A 26,541-nucleotide genomic window follows, 5' to 3' on the forward strand; every position below is an offset into this window, starting at 1 on the left:
TTATCGTTGCTTAAAAAAAGTAGGAATATATTTTAAAACATTGTTGAATGATAGATAGGCAAATTTAGACAAAAGCCAATACAAAAACTTATGTAAGCTTTATATAAAATATTATTATTTTAATACAAAAATGATGAAAAATTTATTAAATTAGTATTATAAATAAAAAAAAAATTCAGTTACTTTTATTTTTACATACGAAAATGTTAACAAAACTTTCGCCACCGGATAAAGTTGAAATAAATTTCTTTTTACAGTAAACAATTTGTCTTTAAAAAAAATAGGTTTAGCGTTACCTAAACATTTCAATTTAAAAGACTTAATGGCAAAAGAAAAAAGCGCAGTTGGATTCAGTTCATGGTTGTTGGTATTTTAATAGAAACTTTGGTACAAAGCGAAACTATTTAATTAAATATTCAAAATGCTGATGAATTGTGTGGATTCTAAGGATCGCAGGCCATACATTAACTTTTTGGGGATACTGGGTACGCACTTCCCGTATCCAATGCGGATTTTCATCGTTCCAGTACCTGCAGTTTTGATGGTTTTTAAATGCCATGAAGCATAAATATAGCTTAATCCAAAAACACGCACAACAAAGTTCTAATCTTGGTCTAGTTTTGCCATGATTCTTTCACAAAATTCGACCCTCCTGTCAAAATCATCTTCCAAAAGTTCTTGCAATTAGTGAATTTTATAAGGACGGAATTTTTTCGGTTTGGAAATAAATCATTAAATAAATTAGCGACCTCTTCGTATGGTCTAACATGATCACCATGGCCCTTTAACCTTGTTAATATAATGTTTTCTCTTTCATTTAATTGAGCCATTTCGGACAATATTGAACTTAGTGAACATGTCAAATCTATTAATCAAAGTCAAAGTGTCCCACCTGTGACACAAAAAAGTACCGAGAGTTATATAGTTAATAAGATTGATATAGGATGTTATCCATGAAATGTGTCTGAAATTTATCTTAGAATTCAAAAATGCATTAATAAATTAGATGTTCTATTCAAAAAAATAAAGTTGACTGCTGCCCAGACTTCTTGACGTACCCTGTATATCTTTCAGAATTTGATTGATTACGAAATTGACGGTTTATTTATCAACATAGTCCTCTTTTAGCTCGATAAACTTTATTCAGCGATGCTCCAACTTTTTTAACCCCACTAAAAAATAATTTTTCTGAAGGTCGGTCATAACCTCCTTATTCGATTAACATTTTTAATCCGAATAAGAAGGAATCTTTCAAATTTGTAAACAAAAAGAGGTGACGCATGGGCAGATCTATAGAATACGGTGGGGCAGCAATTCGTTGCTAACCTCGATCAATTTGGCCATGGCGATGGCGGATGTGTGAGAACATGCGTTGTTGTGACAGACCACTTTTTTTTCGCCAAATGGGGCAGTTTTTTCTGCTATTCTGTGTCGAGTCGGCCCAATAATTCATCATAGTAGACCTTTATAGAAGCCGGTTTGCCGTTCTTCAGGTAGTTAATAAAGATTACACCTTGTGAATCCCAGAAAACGGTGGTCGTAACCTTTCGATCCGATAGGTGGGTCTTCGGAGCATGAAGTCCACTGCTTCGACCGAGCCTGGGTTTCTGATGTGTACCAGTGAATCCATCATGGCGTCAGCAGCCGCGGCACCCATCGCGTCGGCAGCTTTTCCATGCCCAAATTTGTCTGTAGGATATGACCTACACGGTCTCCACGATATGTATCCCAGCTATCTCGCGTTCCTTCCATTTAATAGGACATCTATTTTAAAATAAAATATTATTAATTTTTATTTTTAATAACTCAAATTTCACCTCCCCTAGTGTTAGCCAAAAAATTGTACGTCAACCTTGCTTATAAAGTTGGCTCATTTAATCTACTTTTAAAATTACCCCATATGTACAAAAAATATGATTGTTTACTGTTATTGTGGTTTACTGTATTAAACAAATTTTTAAGTTATGTTTAAAATGTTTTTATTTAACTTAAAAATTTAAAAAATCAAGAGCGAAGGTAATTCTTATCCCCATAGCAATAAACCACAAACATTTTTGGACTTTAGCTTGTTTACAGTATTCCGTGAACTAACTACTTCTTTGCTTGTATCCTAACGTTTCTCTTACCTTTTGCTTTGGATTTGTTTTTGAGTTCATTTCCTGTGGACTGTGTTTTTTGAGCTGTTTGTTTTATTGGTTAATCATTTATTATGCCCTTGCTGTATACCGCCCAAGAGTAAGCAAACATGCATCTCATTTAGAATAATTCACAGCGACATTCACGTCGCGGCAGCCTAGCGAATAAGTCGTGTTTATGTAAGTTGCAAAATATTTGACAAAATGATAGTTTTTCGGCTAATTAATTAGAAGCTCATTGTGCTCTCTCTCAAGGTGCTTTGTACTTATTGTTGGATATTGATTTTATAAAAATGTAGGAATCTTTACAGTTTGTTCCGCTAGTTCTGTAATGTAAGCAGCGTGATAATTAGGTTAAATCATAGATGGCGGGCAGTGTACTAAAATGAACTATTTTCTGTATTAACGAGTTGGCAACACAGTGTTTTAAGTTTTTTTTTCTCTCTTAAGTAATGGCCGACGTGTTATCATTTATTTTTGTAAACGTTTAGTAAGTTTTCTCATTTTCTCGCGTTTATTAAAAGTTTGACCATTAAATCCTTTTGCAATGTAAAAAAAAAAAAAATAACTTTAAGAGGTTATGGGCCCAGTGGCCAGGAGTCGGTTTATCGCGGCAAAAGGATTATGGTAGAAAGTAAGCTGTAGACAGTTTAATAGTGCATTTCTGTTTGGGTGCAAAGTATTCTGAGTCGTTATTTTGTGTTTGTCTGGAGAAATAGCAGACTATAGCTGGACAAAACCATAATACAGTGCCAATCCTGGAGGCGAACAATTTCAATAATTGACATTTTAGAATCCATACTTTGTTGAGAAGGGAAAACTGTTTAGAGGCCATACAAGTAAGTCAGCCTGGTGAGGAGGCTCCTACAACAGAAAGAAATGAGTGGCAAAAGAAAGACTATAAGGCTCAGTCGATTATTGTCCAAGGAGTATCAGATAAGCATCTGGACATAATAAAGGACTGCACAAATGCAAAAGACCAATTAGAGGCCCTGAAGAATGTTTTTGTTAGGTCTAGTTCCTTTACAAAGCTGTCATGTTGGAGAAAACTTCTCAATTTAAAGACTCATACAGGTGAGAGGCTGGAAGATCATTTTTTGAAATTTGACACCATTATTCGAGAGTTGAGAGAACATGGATCTGACTTGAGTGATAGTGACAAGGCATGTCATCTTTTATTATCTTTGCCACAGCAGTATGACACTGTAGAATAAGAAGCGTAACTTTAGAGGAAGAAGCTACAGAGGTTTTAGAGGTAACCATAGAGGTTTTAGGAGTGGAGGTCAAGCTCATACTCAAGAGAAAACAAAAGGGGCTAATGATACTAGGAGGCATCAAGTAAACGCAGCTACTGAAGTAGTACTGTATGCAGCTAACTATTGCAGTCAATTAGAGGGTAGAGTCAGCTTTGTTCTTGATTCAGGGGCAAGTAATCATTTTGTGCAGGCAGGGTTGGAAAATAAAATGCATAATGTGCAGGTGCTACCACAGGATGTATGCATACATATAGCCAATGGTGAAATTTTGAAGTCGAATAAGATTGGTACTTTAAAAACAGAATGTCAAGGTATCACACTATCTATTGAAGCTCTCATTGTGCCAAAAATGAAGCACAACTTATTGTCTGCATCAAAACTAACCTCAAGAGGACATCGGATAATTGTGGAGAAGAATGGAACTACCATAAGCGGTAAAGACTTCACATTGCAATGTGAGACCCAGAATGGGTTGTATGTTTTATCTATAGATAAAATAGTTGAGCCACATATGTACCAGAGCCATATATCAGTGGAGGACTTATGGCATAGAAGATTGGGCCATGCAGGTGGTGACTCGCTTATGCAGCTTGGATTGTCAAAATGTGACAAAATATAGCAGTTGTATGGAAGGAAAGGCGACAAGGTGCCCATTTGGGGAGAATAAAAGGGTCACCAAAGCGATTGGAGATTGACACATAGTGATGTATGTGGACCAATCACACCAGCCACTGTACATGGTGGTAAGTACTTCCAAACTATATTGGATGATTACTCACATTTTTTGATTATCAAAGTATTAAAAACCAAAGATGAGGCTAGCTCAAATCTTATACAGTATGTTAAAGATCTTGAGAGGCAATATAAAGTCAAGGTCAAAGCCTTTAGATTAGATAATGGAGGTGAATTTATATCAAGAGATTTCCAGAATTTTTGTAAGAAAAATGGTATGTCTTTAGAGTACACAATGCCTTACACACATCAAGAAAATGGGAAAGCCGAGAGGATGAATAGAACATTACTGAACAAGATTAGGACTAAAATCATTTTTGCAGGTATTTCAAAAACCCTGTGGGATGAGGCTCTCAGATGTTCAGTGTACGAATTAAACCGTACCCCAACCAGAGCTCTACCCAAAGGAGTTACACCCTCAACAATTTGGCATGGTAGGAATGACCTAAGCAAACTTCGAATTTTTGGTTGTCGAGCTTGGTATACCATACTACCTAAAGGTAATAAACTGGATGCAAAAGCCAGGAAGGCAATCATGGTTGGATATTGTGGTGGTGGTTACAGACTTTGGTTGCCAGAAGAGCAGAAGATTGTGAAGTCCAGGGATGTAAGGTTTGACGAGAGCATAATGGAGTACAAAGACCGAGACAAAGACCATGGAAAAGAAGGACATGAAAGAAATTCAAATAAACAAGTATACTTACCTGAGGAAGAAGAGGAAGATGAGAGACAAGTTGAAGTGCCAGAACAAATTCAACAGAACCTCCTGATCCTGATGAAGCAGCAGCTGATGAGAATGCCGGTGGTAGTAATGATGAATATGAAGAGCGTTTACCCTGGAGTGAAGAGACTACAACAAGGAGAGGTAGGACTGTTAATAGACCCAAGACTTTATCCGATTATGAGCTATACAGTGCTTATTGTCTGCTAACAGCACTTCCAGAGGAACCAAAAAGTTTTGAAGAGGCCTGTAAAACAGCAGACTGGAAAGAGGCTATTCAAAAGGAAATCCAATCTCATTTAAATTCTGAGACATGGATCCCAGTCGAAGAACTTCCTGAAGGGCAAAAAGTCATCGATACAAAGTGGATTTTTAAAATTAAGGAAAATGGTGTGAAGAAAGCGAGGTTAGTAGCGAGAGGTTTCCAGGTACCTTATAATGAGAGCGATGATTTCAGTTACGCACCAGTGTGTAGACTAGCTACGATAAGATTACTAATTTCAGTGTCATTGCAGTATAACTGGAAGTTATACCAGATTGATGTGCCCACAGCTTTTCTAAATGGATTTTTAGAAAATGACATATACATCAAACCACCCGAAGGATTCTTAACAGAGTCAAAGTGCCTAAAGCTAAGGAGAGCTTTGTATGGATTGAGAAATGCTCCCAAGTGCTGGAACATGAAGTTCAACCAGGTCATGACAGATTTAAATTTTACAAGGTCACAACACGATTATTGTCTCTATGTGAATGGATCAATATCTTTAGCATTATTTGTTGATGATGCATTAATTATTGGACCAGATAAAGAAGTTAAACAACTTATTGATCACTTGTTCCAGGAATTTAAGGTTAAACTTATGACAGAAGTTAAGAGTTTTCTTGGAAAGGATCTAAAAAAAGAGTCAAGCAGTGTTCAAATAACCCAAAGAAGAATGATTAAAAGGTTGCTAGAAGAGTTTAGAATGGAAGAGACACGAACCATAGCAACTCCAATGGAAGTAAATTTTCAAATAGACTGTAGTGGAGAGGCAGTGTTGGAGAATGTTCCATACAGGCGTTTGGTGTGCAGTCTAATGTATTTGTCCTTAGTAACCAGACCAGACATATCCTACAGCGTATCTTATTTATCAGGATATTTGGACAAGCCAACTGTGAGTGCATGGAGAGCAGCTAAGCGGATTATCAGATATTTAAGCTCCACTATTGACTATGGACTTGTGTTTGCCAAATCGGACAATGAACTGATAGGTGTTTGTGATGCTGATTGGGGAGGTGACCATCTGACTCGAAAGAGTGTTAGTGGATTTGTGTGCTTTCATGGAAAAAATCTGATAGCATGGCATTCACGAAAACAAAATTGCGTTGCATTATCCTCGATGGAAGCAGAGTATATTTCTGCAGAACTGGCAGCACAAGAACTTGTAAATCTCAAAGGTGTGCTCAGTGATTTAACACATGTAAATAAACCAGTGCTATTAAATTTAGATAATCTTAGTGCCATATCTATGATTAAGAATTGTGAGAATTCAAAGCGTAGTAAGCATATAGATATAAAGTATCACTATATTAAGGATCTTTATGTAAAAGGTGTTTTATTAATAAAATATGTAAGCTCTAATGATAATTGTGCTGATATGTTTACGAAATCATTAGGAAAAGAAAAATTTGTAAAGTTTAGGTCTTGTGTGTTAAACAAATGTTATTAACTATGTTTTGTATTCTTAAGCAGGGCAATTTAAATGTAGTTTTAATATTAGGTGACTGATTTGTTATTACATTTAAATTCAGGGGGCGTGTTGGATATTGATTTTATAAAAATGTAGGAATATTTACAGTTTGTTCCGTTAGTTTTGTAATGTAAGCAGCGTGATAATTAGGTTAAATCATAGATGGCGGGCAGTGTACTAAAATGAACTATTTTCTGTATTAACGAGTTGGCAACACAGTGTTTTAAGTTTTTTTTTCTCTCTTAAGTAATGGCCGACGTGTAATCATTTATTTTTGTAAACGTTTAGTAAGTTTTCTCATTTTCTCGCGTTTAGTAAAAATTTGACCATTAAATCCTTTTGCAATGCAAAAAAAAAAATAACTTTAAGACTTATAAGTGTATTTACGGTGATATTATTGTACGATCGTAACAGTTTTTTTTGGTTCCTCTCATTTTGCCTGCTGCTGTGATTGATCTAGTAAAACTAATGAGTCGCCTGTCCGCATTGCCAATTGTAGTTATTTATCGCATGTTTTGTATATTTTACACTAAATTCCTATGGTCGGGTGTAAATATATGGTCAACGACAGTTCAAAGTATGGACTTTTGATGTGTTTGTCTAATGCTGGTTTGTGCATTGAGCCAACGAAGTAGCAAAGTAAGGACTTTCATTAATTTATTTTCGTTGTGATTTTGAGTTTCTTGTCATGGAACCGTGTAGCAGTCGCGTTATAGTAATTAAATCAGGAGCAATTTGCGTTGAATGCAGCTTGTGGCGTTCCTGGTTTCACAAAGGCTGCTCTAATCTTTCCAAAACTGAATTTGACAAAATCTATGCGACTTTTAAAAAGAAGTTGTTGTTGTTGTTGAAAAAGTTCTTGTTGTACAGTTAACAACAGACGGTTGTCAAGTATTGGTGTTCATAATGACAATGAAAGCTCTAGTTCATTAAGACTGTTCAGGAAAATGTAGGAATGGGCGATGTAATATCATTACCTGATATTTTGTCTAAGAAAAATGCTTCCATTGGTGATGTGATGAATGGCATTATTGAATTGCATAAACTTATTGTTTCTCAGCAATCAACAATTAATAAACTCGTGGAGGAATTACAGAAACTTCAAACATTTAAGAACGACCCTCCTCAACCAACAAATGATAAGATTAAGGTATAATTTCTGAGATAAATGATAGAGATGAGCGCAAAAATAATATTATGATGTTTAATGTTCAGGAAAGTTATTCTGATGATATGAATAATAGAATTAGTCATGATAAGGTCGTTCGTACTTGATGTTCTGTCCAATAAGTTGGGAATAGATCATATTGAGCCCTTTAAGGTCTATAGAATTGGACGTCGTGGAGCCAATAATAGGCCTATAAAAGTGTGCTTTAATAATACCGAGATTGTACAAAAATGTTTGAGAGAGAAAAAGAAATTAGGTGTTAGCAATATAGTAATTAAAATGGATTTCACCAAATTACAGCGTGATGAAATCCGAGAAGTTTATGGAGAATTGGAAAAAAGAAAGGAAAAAGCTGAAAGTTGTGATAGTTAAATTTACCAATGGGGTTCTATCAATCTCTAAGAGAATTGTACGAGGTCCAAAAAACGATTAAGTGATTCCTTGGTAATGTATTATTTTAACGATGGGGGTATGAGGTCTAAGCTGAAGCATTTGAAGCAAACAATATCCGGATGCAGTTATGATGTTATTTCGTTGGCTGAAACATGGTTGTTTCCGGACATTTTGTCATCTGAATTGGAGTTTACGGCATATGAAGTATTTAGATGTGATAGAAGTGCCCTAACAAGTGCTAAGAAGGATGGTGGGGGTGTTTTACTCGCTGTAAGAAAGGATTTAAAACCGGGATTAATTAAACACTCTTGTTCATCGTTAGAGCAAGTTTTTGTTTCTGTACAACTTAATCTTAAGAATATTGTTTTTGGTGTGGTTTACCTGCCGCCAAAATCTGATATGGGTCAATACAGTGCTTTTTGTGATACAGTACTGGAGATCTTTGAGGCCCATCCGAATTGCTTATTTACTATTGCAGGAAACTGACCTACCTGGCTGCACTTGGTTTAGTGAAAATCAAAATCTTAAAGTTACCTTTTCGGATGGGTGTTCGAATGTCGCACCAGCTTCACTGCTTGGACAGGTATTTAATTACTTAGATGGTAAAGAAATGTTTCAGCTACCAAATCCGGAAGGCACATTTCTTGATCTTTGTTTTTCTAATATTAATGGGTCTTCTGGATTGGCGGATGATTTTTTATTGTCGGGGACTGGCTCTCGACATACTCCGTATGAAAGTGTCTTTTCAGTACCATATAGGTCAAGGTCTCTGAAATATGCAGTAAAGTTTTTTGACTTCAAAAATGATGATTTTGTATCGTTAAATAATTTCCTTGAATCTGTCATCTGGTCCTTTATAAACAACACTTCTGATATAAATATTTCCCTAAATAAGTTTTATGACCTTTTGTATGAAGGAATCAGCTATTTTGTGCCTATTAAGTCCTATTATACTGGTAGCTTTCCTGTATGGTTTTCAAGAGAGTTAAGAGGCTTAGTTTTACGTTTAAGAGGATTGCTCATAAGATGTTTAAGGAGTCTCAATTGCAAAGTGATTACTTGGTTTTCTCTGGGCTTCGGCAGTCATGCAGTGTTTTGAGCGGTCAGTGTTACCGCGATTATATTTTTCGTACCAAGAATAATCTATTGTTAAATCCTAGGTTATTCTGGAAACATGTAAGCAATGTTAAAAAGTCAAATATTATTCCTAAACATATGTTTTTTAATGATGAAACTAGTTATGAGGGTGGTGATACTGTTAATTTATTTGCCAAATATTTGTCAAACATATATTCTGATAAAGCATTTCAAATACCTGAATATTACATGACAGGGCTTGTGGATCAATTCGATGTCAAATTTGTAGAGTTATCTTTAGTAGAGGTTTTTGACGAGATTCTTGGCTTACAGAGCAAGACTTCTGCGGGACCGGATGGCATACCCAGCTTGCTACTTCGTGAATGTGTATGTACTCTGTCGAAGCCTATTTGCACTTTATTCAATCTGTCTTTAAAGTCGGGAGTATTTCCTTCTTTTTGGAAAAATTCGTATATTACGCCGATATTTAAGTCTAGTAATACTAGTGATGTCAGTAATTATCGGGGAGTTTGTATACAGTCAACCTTGCCTAAACTTTTGGATGCACTTGTAACCAAGCAATTGTCATGGCAATGTAAAAGCCTTATTATTAACAGTCAACATGGTTTTCAAAAAGGTCGTTCCGTTGTTACTAACTTAATATGTTATGAAGATTATCTGTTTAATGCTTTTGGTAAGGGTTCACAAGTCGATGCTGTTTATACGGATTTTTCGAAGGCGTTCGACAGAGTTAATCATGCGCCTCTTCTGGCAAAGCTCCAAGCTTTGGGTTTTGGATCAAATGTTATTTGTTGGCCAAGGGACTATCTACTGGGTAGATCGCAATGTATACGGATTAATTAATAACTTCTTATCTAGCAGATTTTCTGTGCCATCTGGCGTTACTCAGGGGTCACATGTGGGTCCGTTGCTTTTTACAATCTTTGTTAATGATATAGGATTATTTGTAAGAAATTGTGAATTTTTATTATTCGCTGATGATTTAAAATTGTTTTTGTCTATTGATTCTAATGTTCAATGTCAATTGTTACAGGATGACTGGCATAATCTCTATGAATGGTGCAACCTTAATAGTTTATATTGAAATGTTCCGAAGTGTTATTCAATAACTTTTGGAAGAATTCGCAATCTTACATTATTTGATTATAGCATAGGTTCCACTATTTTACAAAGGGTAACGGAAGTTAGGGATCTTGGAGGAATTTTCGATTCTAAGTTGACATTTGTGTCTCATGCTGAAAAGTTAGTTCAGAAAGCGTATAGAAATCTAGGATTTATAACTAGATGCAGTCAAGACTTCTCATGCTCTGTCTATAAAGTTCTGTACTGTTCGTTAGTACGTTCTGGTTTGCAGTATGCTAGTCCCGTATGGTCTCCATTTTATAAATCGCATATTGAAAATATTCAGAAAGTCAAAAAAAATAAATTATTAAGAAATTGTTTTTTTTAAACTTAAAGGTTCCATTAGCTAATGGTCATACTGATTACAAGTCGGTCATGTCAGTTCTCTCTTTGGACCCACTTGAGTTAAGGCGTAATAATTTAGACTTGTGTTAATTAATTAGTGACTCGTTACTTTAACAGGTTCCTTTAAATTAATTTGTAACTTTGATTGATTTATGTCTTACTATTATCTAGCTTAAGTTGTATTAAGATTAGTATCTTTGTCTTATTTTATTTTTGTAAAATTGGTGGATACCGTTAAATAAATAAATAAATTTATGGTGAATGCAAAGGAAATGCTCTAGCAGCATCTATATAATATTTATGAAGAAAGATATCCAAATTTGGACCGATATCCCGACTATCGTGTATTTATTAATGTTCAGCGCTCATGTTCCGAAGGCAGGATGCCTCATGCTCCTGTTCGAGAGGGAAGGTCTCGTAATGATTATGTTGACCAAGTTTTAGAAGAAATTGAAAATGGTCGGACTACTTCGGCACGACCAATCGAAAAAAGAACCGGGATACAAAAATCGGTAGTACACGACATCACTAGGCGATTTCAATAGTATTCATATCATATTCAACGGATGCAAAGCCTACTGCCTCGAGACTACGAACCACGCCTACAATTTTGCTGCAGAATGTTGCAAAAAAATCAAGAGGATCCGAATTTTTTAGATAATTTACTGTGGTCGGATGAGAATACATTCAAAAAGGATGGCTTTATAAATATGTACAATTTGCACACTTATGCGTTGGAAAACCCCACTCTATTCGAGAAGAAAGGTCGCAGTACCGATTTAAAGTAAACTTGTGAATCGGTATCTTGGACGGACGTTTAATTCGCCCATTTGCATTACCAGGAAATTTGAACTGGCAAGCTTATTTAGGTTCTTGTCAAAACGATCTATAGTTCGCCCAGTGAATAGACGTAAACGGAAAGAATTTAAAGAATGCAGAAAACAAAAATCTGTGGCATTTGCGAGATTGTCAAACTTCATTTATGAATTTCGTTATCTAATATTTTTGAATTCCTGTATTAAAAATGTCTTAAAATTTCTTTCGAATAGGACTAATTTCGCTAAAAATATCGATATTATTCTTACTTTTGTTAAATTAAAGTTTTAATTAAAACACCCACGGAATATACGGAACAGGTGTGGGATTCGTATTTGAATATGGTTTTTAGTATAGGCGTACAATATAATATATAGTTTTTGGCACTGTCTGCTTTGATATTTGTATTGTGCTTAAATTTTTGTTGGTGAAATTGTTTTGTTATATATTTTAAAGTTATTATATTTATTATATTTATAAGTTATAATATTTTCAACTATTTCAGTGGCCACTAATATACAATATTGTGGAATAATTTGACAATTTTTTTAGTTAATATTAAGAAACTGATATAGAGAAGTATTCATAAATTATTATATCTACATACAAATATTCTTAATAATGTTTAGTGCATCAGATATTTCATATCTAGATACTTACGTGTATTTACAGGGTATCCAAATTCGAACACTTTGTTAGGTTATTGGGTTGGGAGACAGCAGAGCCTTGCGGTTTTTGCATTGCTACTTTTTTATGAAACGAAATTTGCTGTTGTCAGAAATTTGATAGTTGTCATAGTTTTTATTTTACAGAGTGATTTTTTTATATTTTATCTTGTGATTATATTTAATAGTATCTCCATTATTATATAACATATTTAAAAAGTAAAACTTATCTTGATATGGTTTTTTGGTAGAACACGATTATGTTATAGTTTAACCAGACCAAAATGAAAAAGCAAAAACTTTATTTCAGGAGGTTTTGTAATAGTTAGTGGCGTCCCATATATAAAATTGAAATACAACTAAATATAACCTGAAGATATTTTATATCAATTTTTTTTTGTTTTTCAAGATAATTATTATTTTAAATTAGTAAATTAATGACAAATTTAAGAGGTTATAGACGCTAGGGTGCCAAAACTAAACAAATTCCATTTTTCTTTCTTATCTTTTTTTTTCTGTCATCTTTTAAAAAAAGTGTTTTTAATAGTTGAGATTATTTAAAATTAACGACATTTCACAGGTCTTAAAAAGTTAAAAAAGGAAATTTTTGTTCCACTCTGTTGAAATTTTTCTTCCACTATGCTTAATATCATAATATTAAAAAACTTATCAGTTAAAAACAGTTGACTAAAGGAATGTCATATCATTCATCAAATTTCTTAGAATTTGACGTAAAATCCAAAATTGATATGTATAAAATGTAGGGTGTCTCATTAAAAATAAAAAAGACCAAAATTTAAAATTTTTCCAACTCCTACTTTTCCAGAAATATATATGTATGTATTTCCTCGAATCGAAAATCGATTTTGCGTAAAGATTACACAAAAATTTTAATTTGTACAATAATACAAGAAATAATTAAAAACTTACCATCGCTGGCTGCTTATTCGGCAAAGTCTGACTCTTCAGAACTGGAATTTATATCAGGTTGAATTACTATGGGTGGCAAAGTAACATTCCTTCTCTTTTTTAATAACGTGTTCAATACAATTTTTCCATACGTTAGACTCAAAGTCTCGTACAACTTGGCGAATGTTTTCAATCACTTCCCCACTCAGAGTAGGTGAGCGATTAAATTTCCTTAGCTCTTTTTTATGGTTCCCCAAACCAATTGAATAATAGGGAGGCAGTCTTAGTAAAGTATGTTTATGACTTCCAAAAATACCGCACTCATTCTTGCAATTATAATTTTAAAAAATTTGCTGTAATCTTTTTTAGTGGGAACTTTTTCTGGAATATCAATATTTTTAGTTTTCATACAATTTAAAATACCTTGTTTTTTAAAACTGGTATTCGGTATTTTCGGACGGACCTAGCCTACACCACCTCTTGAGGAAGGTGCTCTGGGTAGTGGCAAGGCCTGCCTGGGTGCATTTCTAGACATTGATGGGGCGTTTGACAACACCCCTTTCGCAATAATCTGCCAAGCATTCGAGAGCCGCGGCTTGGAACCCTGTTTGGTTAGCTGGATAGAGGCTATGCTCTCACAACGTCATGTATCTGCCCAGCTTAACAGCGAGATTGTCAAAACGTTGGCGGCTAGGGGCTGCCCGGAGGGAGGAATATTGTCCCCTACCTTGTGGTCGACAGCCTGATAAATCTTTTAAACAATGCGGGCCTATACACACAGGCCTACGCTGATGATCTAGTAATCTTTTGCCCGGGGAAAGACGCCGTCTCAATGCGGGGCCCTATGATGAGAGCCCTGCGTATGGTGGACATATGGTGCCTCTCGGAGGTCTCAGGATTAACCCCAAAAAAGCAGAGCTCCTACTATTCACAAGGAGACGTATACTTTGGCACGCCCTCTGTTATATCTCCAAGTGGCTTGCAGCTGCATTACTTCAGGACAGTTCGATTTCTGGGAATCAAGTTAGATTCCAAACTCTCCTGGTTCGATCATGCAGACACCAGAATCAAGAAGGCCACCTGCGCGCTATGGGCCTGCAGGCGGGCTTTTGGCAATACCTGGGGTGTGTCTCCTAAGATCCTAATTTATTAATACTTCCCTATATCAGTTTTTTAATACTAACTAAAAAAATTTTCAAATTATTCCACCATATTGTATATTAGTGGCCACTGAAATAGTTGAAAATATTAACAAAACAATTTCACCAACAAAATATACCATAAGAAAAAAGTAGTAATAAAGTCATGAAACAAGAAAAATTTAAACACAATACAAATATCAAAGCAGACAGTGCCAAAAACTATATATTATATTGTACGCTTTAAAAATAAAAAACCACAAGAATTCTGAAAAATAATTCTAAGAATTATATTTTGAGTGAATTTTGACTGATTTTGTTACTTTTAAGAGTTTTAAAATTTTTTTTAATACACAGGATTATTTTTTAAATGAATTTTGACGAAAGCGTGCTTGAAATTTAACCGAATTTTGAAACATAATTGGTTTATATTGTAGACAGTTTATGTTTACATTGATACTGTTTTCATTTTGTTTACATAGATACCTTTTCTACGAGTAGTTTCAATAATTATATTAATAATTTCAGTCAACTTCTTTTATTCATATTTCTTTAAATTCACACTGTCAATGACATTACTACTGTAACGCATCACTCTCCTGGTTTAATTATTTATGCTTTCTGTTGACGGTCCGTCACTCTTCTGGTTGGTCTTAATTAATGTTTTCTCTGATTGGCTGATATTGACAGCTCAGGCCAGAGGTAGTACCGACTAAATCAGTAACCCCAGTTACTGATTTAGTCGGTACTGCATCCATTTTTCGAGGACTTTTTTCCGTGTCGCAGGTAGAAGCGCACGTAAAAGGCCAGTTTTTTATTTCCGAAGTTTGTGAAGCAGGAAGTGGCCAATATGGTTTATAATTTATAGTCCTTAATCTTGTTCCTTTAGGGAACCGTTTATTTCATAATTCTGGTGCAGGATGCCCAAGATTTTGATGGATAGATAATGAAACTTAGCAAGGTGAGTGTGTCACATTTTTAATGCCATTCATTTTTATCGACAGTGAATACAATGGCAACCGTTGTTTTAGGGTTTTACTTTTCCGTTTTCCTCTTTATTCTTCTTCAATTGTTGATGGCTGCAGGCTTTTGATTTCCCTGGGAAATTGCTGAAAGCGGTGGAGCTGGAGCCAGAGTTAGAGCTAATATTAGAAATTCCCAGTCCGGATAACTAAGCTACAAATGGCATACATTCACAGCCTCGATTTTGACGGCTAGCCGTTCATTTCTTGGAGGAATATACAGGCCAGTTTATTCCATATATTTAAATATTACTAACCATAAATTTGTCTAATTTATTTACATTTTTATTAATATATCTTTTATTTCAATTTAACGTTACAAATATTTAATCAGTGTCATAGTTTAATGTGTCAATTTCCTATCTATAATTTTAGTTATTTTTTGTTCAGTATTTTTCAGTGCCTTTTTTGCCAGTTAAGTAGATATAACTCGGTTAAGGCTGATATGCCTTAGGTAAAAAGGTTCATGAACTTTCCCCTGCGTAATACAAATATATACTAAAAACTTTAATAATTGCAATTTATTTTTCAAGTGCTGAAATCTACCTAGTAGCTTAATCATAATTTAAATGTTACTTTTGTCAAACTTATTTTAATCTTATCGACATTATTTATATTTTAATTCATAATAAATTATTAACATTTAACAGATTAAAACATGAGGTATATACATATCTTTGATGTAAATATAATTTGGTTGTATTGTTAAGATTTTTTTTTTGCCTCTTTAAATCTACTTTATCCTTGGTCATTTAATTGTTAATTGAAACCTATATACCAAGTCTTTTTCTTAGTTTTCTCTCATTTATAAAAAAAAAACTAAGTGGCGCCCTCTTATTTAATAGTTATAATCAAGTTTAGATTCTCTAATAGCCAGTCATAAGTGAACCTTCGAACAAACCCAAGCCTCCAATAATTCTGAGCTACCGTCTGCAAACTCTTGGCAAAATAGTAACACTGTAAAGTTAACGCCACAATATTATCCTTATCTATTTGTAAGGTTTAGTTTTTACACTTTACACTTACATAATTATGGGTACTTTAGTCCTACCTCTAGCGGCAAATGAGATTTTAAGAAATATCTTCAAAATTTTTTTAAGCACCCTGGTTGGAACTATGGTTCTTTAACAAGTTACTTACTTATTACTTACGTGATATTTTTGGTATATTGTGTGACATTTTTTATGCATTTCAGTGTATATGACTTTAGTAAATTATATCGTAATTAAGGTATCAAACAAAATTTCACTACATCTAATTTAGTGAAATTTTGTTCACAAGTTTATTAAGGTTGATTAATAATCTTCGCAAACAATTCGAAAATATTTTATTTCATCGCATCCTTACAATGGTTTACCTGAAGAACATTTGTGATGAGTAGTTTTTATAGTTAATTATTAATTTGTTACTATGATTTTGAAATATCTCAAAAAAACTACCTTTTAAGATTATTTTAATAACTACCCAAAGCAAATTCTGGTTTTAAATATTGTGGCCCAAAATTTGACTTTAAAGAAAATAAGTAACAAACTATTTTTTTTTTCAGGTAATTAACGCTCTGGACAGGAAGAAAAAGTATGTCAAACTTGTTAGCGCAGATCCCTTAATTGTCGATTTATATGAAAAGAACGACCAGTTGTGTTATGAGAGTTTAATAACATGCGCCACGATAAAACGAAAAGTGCCTGAGTGACGTAAAACTTACTAAGGTTAAATTAAATAATCTATAGAATTTGATTATTATTTGTATAAAGAAGTTCATAAATTATGAATTTAAACAGTTTATTTTTGTACTTTTTTTTTCTATAATTGATATTTTTATACTTTTAGTAATTTGTTTAGTTGCTAAATTAGCAATATTGGTTTTTGATGTTAAGAATAGAATAAGTTCCTTTAGTTATCTTACAGAGCATGTTTTTATTTATAATAAAACTGTTTAAAGTAAAATTGCATTTTATTGTTGACAAAATAACATTATAGAAAATATAAAACCTAAAAACAGATTAATACAAAACAGTGTCAAGTGTGTAAAAACAAACAATGGAGTTTATTGAAATTTTGTAATAACCTAACCCTAATAGATGCGTAATAATGCTTAAACTTAACTAATAACCAATACCGTAACAAATCAACAACAAATTTCTTCTTTTATAAAAAGCTAAAATAACACTATGGCCTTTGTCCACCTTTTTTATTAATAAAATCATAAAAATCCTTTTCTTGGGGTTGGATTGATGGCCTATTATAGTACATAGGTTGGTAATGAGCAGGAAACATCGAAGACTGCATTCTAGCCGCCATATAGGGGTTTAGCTGTGGGTGAACCGGTGGATAATTCTAAAATATATATATATATATATATATAAAATACTTCTCGTTTAGCATTAACAAGTTCTAGTATAAATAATGTTAAAATACAAAAATAAAACGTGTGCACAATTTACCTAGTTTTATCATGAATCAAAACTCTTAATTTAACTGATACCAAGATTAAATCTTCTCCCTAAGATGCTAACATCGAGAATAAAATAGAGTTTTAGTTAGCTTAGAAGATTTGGGAAAATTATGACTTTTTTGTAATATTAACTATGCATAATTTGATTATTATGTATATATATATACATAATAAACTGTATATATATATACAGTTTATTATGGGGTGGGATGTTTTCAAAACACCCTGTATATATGTAATATATAATATATATATATATATATATATATATATATATATATATATATATATATATATATTACATATATACAGGGTGTTTTGAAAACATCCCACCCCGGATTTATCGAAAACCACTGTTAAAAAAAAACGCCCGAAATACGTCAAAAGGTTTGTCAAGAGGTACAACTTCCTAACCTAAAATTATTTCACCCTCTGCCCCCCAGGGTCCTTCCCTTAAAAATTTTAAATGGCAAGGGGTATCGAGTAATAGCTTGTTTAGAAGGTCTTAAGAAACATAAAATATGAAAATAGTGAGAAACACAAATCCGTCTGAAAATTATTACTTAAACCTACGTTTATATTACCGATGCGGTGTTTAAGTAGCGTTATTTTGACTACCTGGTGTATGTATCATTGTGGTGATATGATATATAAGAGACCAAGAAATATCAAAAATAAGACCTGGCGCGAAGGTAAATGTTTTCGACTACCATTACAACCGTACTTCCATGTCCTCTGGTTATTTTCCTGATTTCTGGAAAAAGGTTTCTTAACACCTTTGTATATGAGTGAGGACAAATGATGTTGATGATTATAGGGACATAAGTATGCAGTCTGAAATCCCAAAATTATTTGCTACTATAGTGAGATAGTCAAAATATAATTCTGGATGAACGCCATGGGTTTGTAGCATGTAAATCCACTATAACTAATTTGCTTACATATCATCATTACTGCAAATACAATTTTTTAAAGATAAATTTGCAAAAAATGTGCCAGGATATGCATTATATATTTTCCGAAAGATAATAGCTTAAGCAGGTCAGTTTAGAATATAATTATGGCTACAGATTAAATAGGTTTCCCTAGATGTAGATTAGACAGATAGTGGGGAAATGTTATTGTAAATTCAAAAGCTATCAAATGTAGCATGTGCCAATTAAGGTGGCATGCAGAATACTATTCAATTAAGGTCTCATGGTTAAATATTATCTTGGATACGCCAAATCTTCATTGGCTCTGTAATTCATGTAACATAAAAAAGCTTCCGAGTTACAGCTTGCTAATAATAGTGATATTGATGTGGAGAGTAAGTTATTGAAAAAAGAAATTTCTTTCAAACTTAGAATACACGGTTTATTTACAACTGCTAAATATGGGCAGGATTTATTGAATTAAAAAAAGTCCGTATTACGTTCTCCCAAACCCTTATATAGTGAGTGATCTACTCTTAAATACGTCGTCCGTTAATAAAAAATGCAATGACGACAAAGTAAATCGAACTGATCAAATAAATGCTTGTATTCATAATACGGTAAAAATGTGAGGAGGTTTAGACAATCATTGTCACGATGGTAAGCCATTACAAACTCTTAAATCGAGGCTAGACGTCACATGAGAAGAAAGTACAGTATTAATGAGGCCCGCAAATACAATCCTAGCATAATAGTCAGGAATATCTGGCTTGAAGGTCTGGATACCCCTGAATAAATAATTCATAATATTGGAACGTTAAACATTACCACCTTTGATTCTTCTGGAATAAAATGTGTAGAAAAATTCGAATAATTTTTGCTTCAAATAGGCTTAATTTTTATAGGATGGAGGTCAGTGATAAGTGACTACTCATATTAATTATTTTTTACACTTTTTAAATGCTGTGCCTTTGGTCATATGGAAACAGAGTGCAGAGAAATGATATAATTTGTCCCAATTGTTGTAATAATCATAAACTTACTAAGTGTCAGTCAGAGATCGTAAAATGTGCTAATTGTCATAAGCAAAATAGATTTAACAATGAAAATTTTTAACTGGTCATTGTACCACTCTAGGTTTTTTTTCTGACTATAATTGATATAATACTGCAACTTTTTCTCAATTGATAAACGAATCTTACGATAATATTTATGTGACCGAGACATGGCTAATAATATAACTTTTGACGTAATATCATTGACTTTTTAAGAGAATGGAGTTGTTGATGGCAAACTTAATGAGCGAGCATTTAAACATAAATAATATAAAATTACACTTTCTGCTTGTGGATCTCAAGGTTGCTTTGACTGGGCTAATTTTATCATACCGTCCTATTAACACAAATGTATATGCGATTTCAGTTTTTTAAACGGAGTTATACTGCATATAAATTATAATTATTCTCTTATTACTACCGATTTAAACGTTTACATCTTTAAACCCAATTCCCTATTTAACACCCCATTCTCATATGGCTATACCCAACTGATTAATGAACCTACTAGAATTTCGAATACATCATCATCTTGTTTAAATCCTATTTTTATAAGTAATAATAAAAAAATTATTCATCTTCAGATATTAGTGATGACAATGAAATGCCGCCTTGTATTCTGAATTTAAGATTAAGGCCTACTTAAAAATAACTCAAATTCGTGATTCAAAGATAGAAATATAGAGAATTTGCAGCAAGATCTTTCACTTTCACTGGAATAATTATTTTTATAACACTAATAATAACGATAAAGTAGAACGAGCTCTGGAAAATCACATTAATGTCTAAACATAAGAAACAAAAAAGTGTTGAAAATTGATACTATTACAGTGAAATGAGTAAGTTTTCATTGGCATTTATTAAACGAGAGAAAGTGACATACTTTGCTAAGCATTTTTGACAAGGCCTGCGTTATCTTAATATCAAATGCAAAATACAGAGGTTTCTCCTACTTCATGTGATCTCGATGCGAAGTAATGACTACTTTGTAAGCATATTAATAAATCTGGCAAGTGCAATAATAAAATAGAATATAATTTTATGTCAGATTTTGTTATCAGATATTTAGTTTCTTTTTAATTAGCCAAGATATTGTTAAATAATTGTTAGAAATGCATCTGACAGTGATGGCATTTCATCGCAAATGCCGCACACCTTTATTTGCCACAAATTGTTGATAATATTACAAACTGTGTGAAACAATTGTGTCCAATCCCCAAGGAAACAGCAACTTAAAAACCTAAAATGTTACGGCTGTCACGATCTAGTTTTAACTTTCTTTAGGTCATATTTCTGGAATCGTACTCGAGTAGGCGTAAAAAATTGTTATTCAGATGCGAAACGCATAGCTTATGGATCCATCATGCTGCCTTTATTTATTTTATTGTATACATCACTTCTGTCCTATATAATTGTGAATTTCGAGGGCGAATTATTTATTTTGATCCTGATGCTGTGGTGGCTTCTAAAAATATTAATAACGATTTCAGATCTATTTTTCAATATTATAAAGAGTAAATAAAATAACCCTTTTCGACAGCAAAATTCGACGTGCTGCTATTGCCAATAATAGTTACTTATATTACGACTAGAAATGATCAGATTGCTTTTGCTATATATATTAGATAATCCAGGATCTATCAGAAACATGAGGTATCTTCATTATATGCTAAGGTTAAAATTTTACAGATTAGGTTAAATACTTTAGAGTTGCATACTTGTGACCATAGAAAATACCTACTCTATGTTTCTTACTCTATTTTTTTTAGAATATTAAGTGAAATTATAACTTCACCCTCGCTGTTACAAATTTCTACGTGCTTACAAGAGCTCTGAAAAGATATTGAAAAGACTCTGAAAGATACTTGCCTTTACTGGCAAGTAGCATGTCGAAGTTGAAAAGTGTGGTAGCTTCATTATATAAGAAGCAAAAGTTGCTATTTCCAAAAATATGGTTAATGTAATACATATAGTAGTTGTTTATGAAAAATACAATTATATCCAACTACAAAAATATATACAAAATATAAAAGAAAACAATGTGATATTAACTATTTAATTTTACTCTATTAAAACAATGTCTTGGTTCCTTTTTTTATATAATTTTTATTAATAGAAGACCATGTAATCTTTATTAGGTGTCAAGCCAAAACAACGTATAGATGCTTGGTTTGTATGACCATAAATCTTTTAAAGAGGTATATAACCTGAAACGTTTTTTAATTTCTAACTGTGACTCTTAAAAAACAACAGTATTTTTTTTAAATTATTTTTTCTTTGAGTTGATGCAGACCTTAATGAATTAGAAAGACGATTATATGATGTTTAATACATAATAAATTATTTGCTTCTGCACCAGTGCATTTCTCGCATTAGGCAATAACAAATCATCAATATGTTTTCTTGTTCTTTGGCTAGCTATAATTAACATAGTGACTGCCTTTAAAAATTAATGAAAAGGTCTCAAGTATACAGTGACCGCCTACAGTTCCGCATAATATTGATAAAAATCAGAGACATGATTTTTTGAGAAAACGCTCGGACCCGTCGATTTTTATTTTAAGTTCCGCATTATTTCACATAAATTTTTGTATACAGGGTGGAACAAAAAAAAAGATATGACGTCATCGGTCATTTTTTTAAATGGAATGCTATATTTTTTATTGCATTTATGAAATATAGGCGAAATTCCAAGCAAGTTTCGTATAACACACCTTATCTCAAAACTCAACTGTTTCAGAAATATTTACATTTACCAACAAGAAAGCAAGTAAGTACGTCTATTTACAAATTAAGATAAAATGAAGGATAAAATGTTATAAGCTGTGAAAACTCTTATTAATGTATCAAGTGTTCAAACTGATCCCCATTTACTTCTTGGCAGAAAGCAAGACGGTTTACAAACTCATGTAAAACACTTTCAATTATTTCGGGTGATATACGTCTAATTTCATATCTAATTGTATTTTTCAAATCTTCTACGTTGTTTGGCTTCTCAATATAAACTTTACTTTTCAGGTACCCCCATAGAAAATAGTCACAGGGATTTATGTCTGGTGACCAGGCCGGCCACTCTATTGGCCCCCTTCGTCCTACCCATCTCCCTGGGAACACTGTATCCAAGTAATTACGGACATCTCGAAAGAGATGTGGCGGTGCGCCGTCTTGCTGAAACTACAAATTATCTGTCGGGACAGCAGGGTCTTGTTCGTCTGGGTATAGGGCAGCCAAAGGAGTGATAAGATCTTCTTAAAGAAAATTCAAATAGCGTTGTCCTGTTAAGTTTTCTTCGAAAAAGTATGGCCCTATTACTTTATTTTCCACGGTACCAGCCCAAACATTAATAGATTTACGGTACTGTGTATGAGCCTCAGTTGCCCAGGGTGGATTTGACACTGACCAGTACCGTCAATTTTGCCGATTTACGACACCGTTTAAACAAAAAGTTGCTTCATCCGAAAACAAAACTGACAGTTATTATTGCAAATGTTCATCATTTGCTCGCAAAATTGGTTTCTTCGACGGAGAGCAGAACGTTTAATTTTGTTTCTTCAGAAATTTTTGGACGACCTGATCTTGGCAAATTCCTAACATGACCTGAAGTTATGAATTTGTGCTCTATTCTACTAACTATTGACTGATAAATAGGATGGTTTGGGTATTTAACATTAAATGGTTCACTTAGGCCGTCGTCCCACCAAAGATACGCGACGGCGACGCGAAGGCGATACGATTTCGCCTGGACACATTCAGACGACATGCAGTTGCCCCACCAAAGATACGCGTTTCGTGTTTCCTACGTTTAGTTGTTCAGTTTAGTTCAAAATGTCATCGAGTGAAGACGAGGATGTGCTTGCAATGTATTGGTATTTGCGGAATAGAAAAAAAAAGGCAAAAAAAAGAAAATGGTGGGTGCACCATTTTATTGAGAAAAAAAAAATGTTTGTTGCTGCTAAGGAGCTGCACAGACATCCAATAAAATCCAGTTCAGCATTTTGTTGTGCCATAATAAACAAAAAAACAAAACTTCGATAAATGAAAAAACACACACAGCTTGAATGTTGCTTCGCAACTGACACGTCCAGTCTCTCAGCAACACGAAGACGACACACATTTGGATGTGTCTTCGGCGCAGCGTTAGTGGGGACAAAATGATTTTAAATTTTAAAACATGGGTTCGACACGAAAGATAAACGCTGGCGACATATGGAGATGTGGCGTCGCTGTCGTGTATCTTTGGTGGGACGACGGCCTTACTTCTTTTTGCGTGCGCACTCGATCCCCGTACCCTAGCATCATCAAAATTTCAATTCGTTGGGTTTCCATTAAATTAGCCATAATTTATTCTGATATTAATACTATTAATTTTCGAACTGACAGTGACATTCGAAAATGGAGTTTCTTTACAAGTGCTACCATGGAAATAGAAACAATTGGCAGTGTTTATAACATTATTTTTATCTTCGATTTTATCTTAATTTGTAAATAGACGTACTTATTTGTTTTATTGTTATTTAAATGTAAATATTTCGGAAACAGTTGAGTTTTGAGATAAGGTGTGTTATACGAAACTTGCTTGGAATTTCGCCTTTATTTCATAAATGCAATAAGAAATATAGCATTCTATTTAAAATTGATTAAAAATGATTTAAAAATGACCAATGACGTCATACCATTTTTTTTGTTCCACCCTGTATACAAAAATTTATGTGAAATAATGCGCAACTTAAAATAAAAATCGACGGGTCCGAGCGTCTTCTCAAAAAATCATGTCTCTAATTTTTATCGAATTTATGCGGAACTTTAGGCGGTCACTCTATAAAGAGGTGGTATAATTCGAAATAATGGCTTGCATAACACCCTGCTATGTTTTCAATACTGCAAAGACAAAAAGTAGACTTTGCAAATACTGATTTACAATATATGATACGCTATTATGTATCCAAGATCTGCTTTAACTAAAGTTAGTTAAAAGTGTATTTACCAGTGCGATGTTCTGTAGGTGCCATGTTCTTTAACTCTACAATGTACTATTCTAAATGAAGTTGTCTTGTGTCGTCATGCCCAATACGTAGAAACAGGTTTGAAATTACAATCAACATTTTGGCTTAGATTTCTTTTAAATAATAACAAGAGATATTTTAAAAATTGAACGTTGTATTATCTTTTGTTACTTGTGCCGATTGCAATTTTTATCTCTGTACGTAATTAGTGTAATGTGATATTTGAAAGATTTAGTTTTTTTTGTTAAATACTTACGCAGTTTAATATTATAATATATAATAATAATTATATATTATTATATCAAAACTGAGAGAGTTTTAATCTTCTCCCGAAGATGTTAACATCGTTAGCGAAACACGTCTCGAGAGCAAAAAATGAAGAGTTTTGGTTAGTGGTGAAACTGTCCGTAATTTGAGCGACACACCAAAGGTTTCAACCATAGGAATATCCGTTTACAAAAAAGTACACCGTTAAAATTTAAAATATCTTGTGAACATTCTTGTACCTACCTGATATTTAGGAGCATACGCCGGTATTGACGAGAATCCAGGCGGAGGCCTTACAGGTTGCTGAGGAAGTGGCGCTGGTGGATCAACTACTTGGTAAGAACTAGGAAAATTACTACCATTACTCCATTGCGCATATTGAGGTACTGGCCAATACGGTAACTGGTAGGTCATGTTCAATGGTACAAAAACTTCTGCAATATATTTTAAATCAATAAACTGACATAGTTTTAATTTTTTGTGAAAAGGTACTAATGGCTCCATAGCGTACACGTACCTGCGTGAACAGACATATTTTTTGCTCCTGATCCCTGATTACTAGTAGCAACAGAGTTTTTTAAGTAATCCAACTCCTCAGAATTAGGTTTTGAATGATTAGAAGAAGCATAATTTTTTTTACTATCAGAAGATGTTAGCGATTTTCGTTTAGGCACGAAAACCTTATAATCCGACCCATCCGAATCTGATTGAGATTCACTTTTAAAAATATCCATTTGTTCGATATCTTCCGTTCGAGTGGGTTGTTCAGGTAATTTAGACTAGAAGAAAATTTTATTTAATATTTAATTGCGACTTTTTCTTGTATAGCGACACCGGGTGTTAAGGATATTACAAGCCAAGCGATAACACCATCACAAAAATTTGGATAAGGTTAGATAGGTTAAGACGTGGCTACATTTTGACATCAATCAAATAATTAAATACCATTTCTGGTTTGACCGCAACCGATATCCACTTGCCATTTTCAAACGGAACACCGTGAATATTTTTGGTTTTTTAAATTCCTCGAAAAAATCTAAGTAAAGAAAGTCTAGAGTTTTAGAAATAATGAAGTTTTATTTTTTGCTAGTCGTAATTATAAGAAAAAAAGTTATCTTGGACTGAGAAATATAACAGAGGCGGTATTTTTGAACATTTATTAAAAAAGCGCTATAATTAAAACCATGTTACTGTAGGAAAATTTGTTTGGAATTACCCTATATTTTGAGACTAAACAAATCAGAATCGCATATGGATTTTCAAAATTATTTTCACATGTGCATTCCTCCCGACTCACTCAATAGAACAGATGTTATAATAAAATATGTATGCACATATAACATGATATTCAACGATATCAAATAAAAACATATTACAGAAACACAGTTATATTATAAAACAAAAAGCAGGATTATTAAAATAGATCAGAATCAAATTCTACAAGGGAATAGTGTGCCTTTTCCACTAGAAATATTTTTAATCGTTTTCTAAAGACAGCTAGTGTCTGTGCCAATTTATTATTATTTGGTAGGTGACTGAAAACGTTTATGTTATTAAGATAGATTTCCGCGTTAAGGTGAAAGTAGGAATAGGCAG

The 26,541-nt window shown here is 33.3% G+C and overlaps 2 protein-coding genes and 1 long non-coding RNA gene across 4 annotated transcripts in view; 1 reads left to right on the forward strand and 2 right to left on the reverse strand.

Moving 5' to 3' along the window:
* LOC126734498 (uncharacterized) overlaps positions 1 to 17,198 on the forward strand; it is a 159,244-nt gene extending 142,046 nt beyond the window's left edge. For both annotated transcript variants that reach the window (XM_050438153.1, XM_050438155.1), the window contains exon 33: positions 16,798 to 17,198. In XM_050438153.1, the coding sequence (XP_050294110.1) occupies positions 16,798 to 16,944 (147 nt within the window). In that variant the 3' untranslated portion in view covers positions 16,945 to 17,198. The remainder of the gene's footprint in view (positions 1 to 16,797) is intronic.
* LOC126734501 (uncharacterized) lies at positions 999 to 12,268 on the reverse strand. The gene is made up of 2 exons (XR_007660071.1): positions 12,177 to 12,268; positions 999 to 1,764 (listed from the first exon to the last, which is right to left on the reverse strand). It is a non-coding gene; the product is annotated as an uncharacterized LOC126734501 (long non-coding RNA).
* Positions 17,187 to 26,541, reverse strand: part of LOC126734499 (uncharacterized) — a 99,629-nt gene continuing 90,274 nt past the window's right edge. Inside the window, exons 19-21 of the mRNA XM_050438156.1 lie at positions 25,463 to 25,724; positions 25,189 to 25,379; positions 17,187 to 17,588 (exon numbers count right to left, since the gene is read on the reverse strand). Of these exons, the coding sequence (XP_050294113.1) occupies positions 17,421 to 17,588; positions 25,189 to 25,379; positions 25,463 to 25,724 (621 nt within the window). The 3' untranslated portion in view covers positions 17,187 to 17,420. The remainder of the gene's footprint in view (positions 17,589 to 25,188; positions 25,380 to 25,462; positions 25,725 to 26,541) is intronic.

This window comes from Anthonomus grandis, chromosome 3 (assembly GCF_022605725.1).
Source record: "Anthonomus grandis grandis chromosome 3, icAntGran1.3, whole genome shotgun sequence".
NCBI classification, from domain to species: domain Eukaryota; kingdom Metazoa; phylum Arthropoda; class Insecta; order Coleoptera; family Curculionidae; genus Anthonomus; species Anthonomus grandis.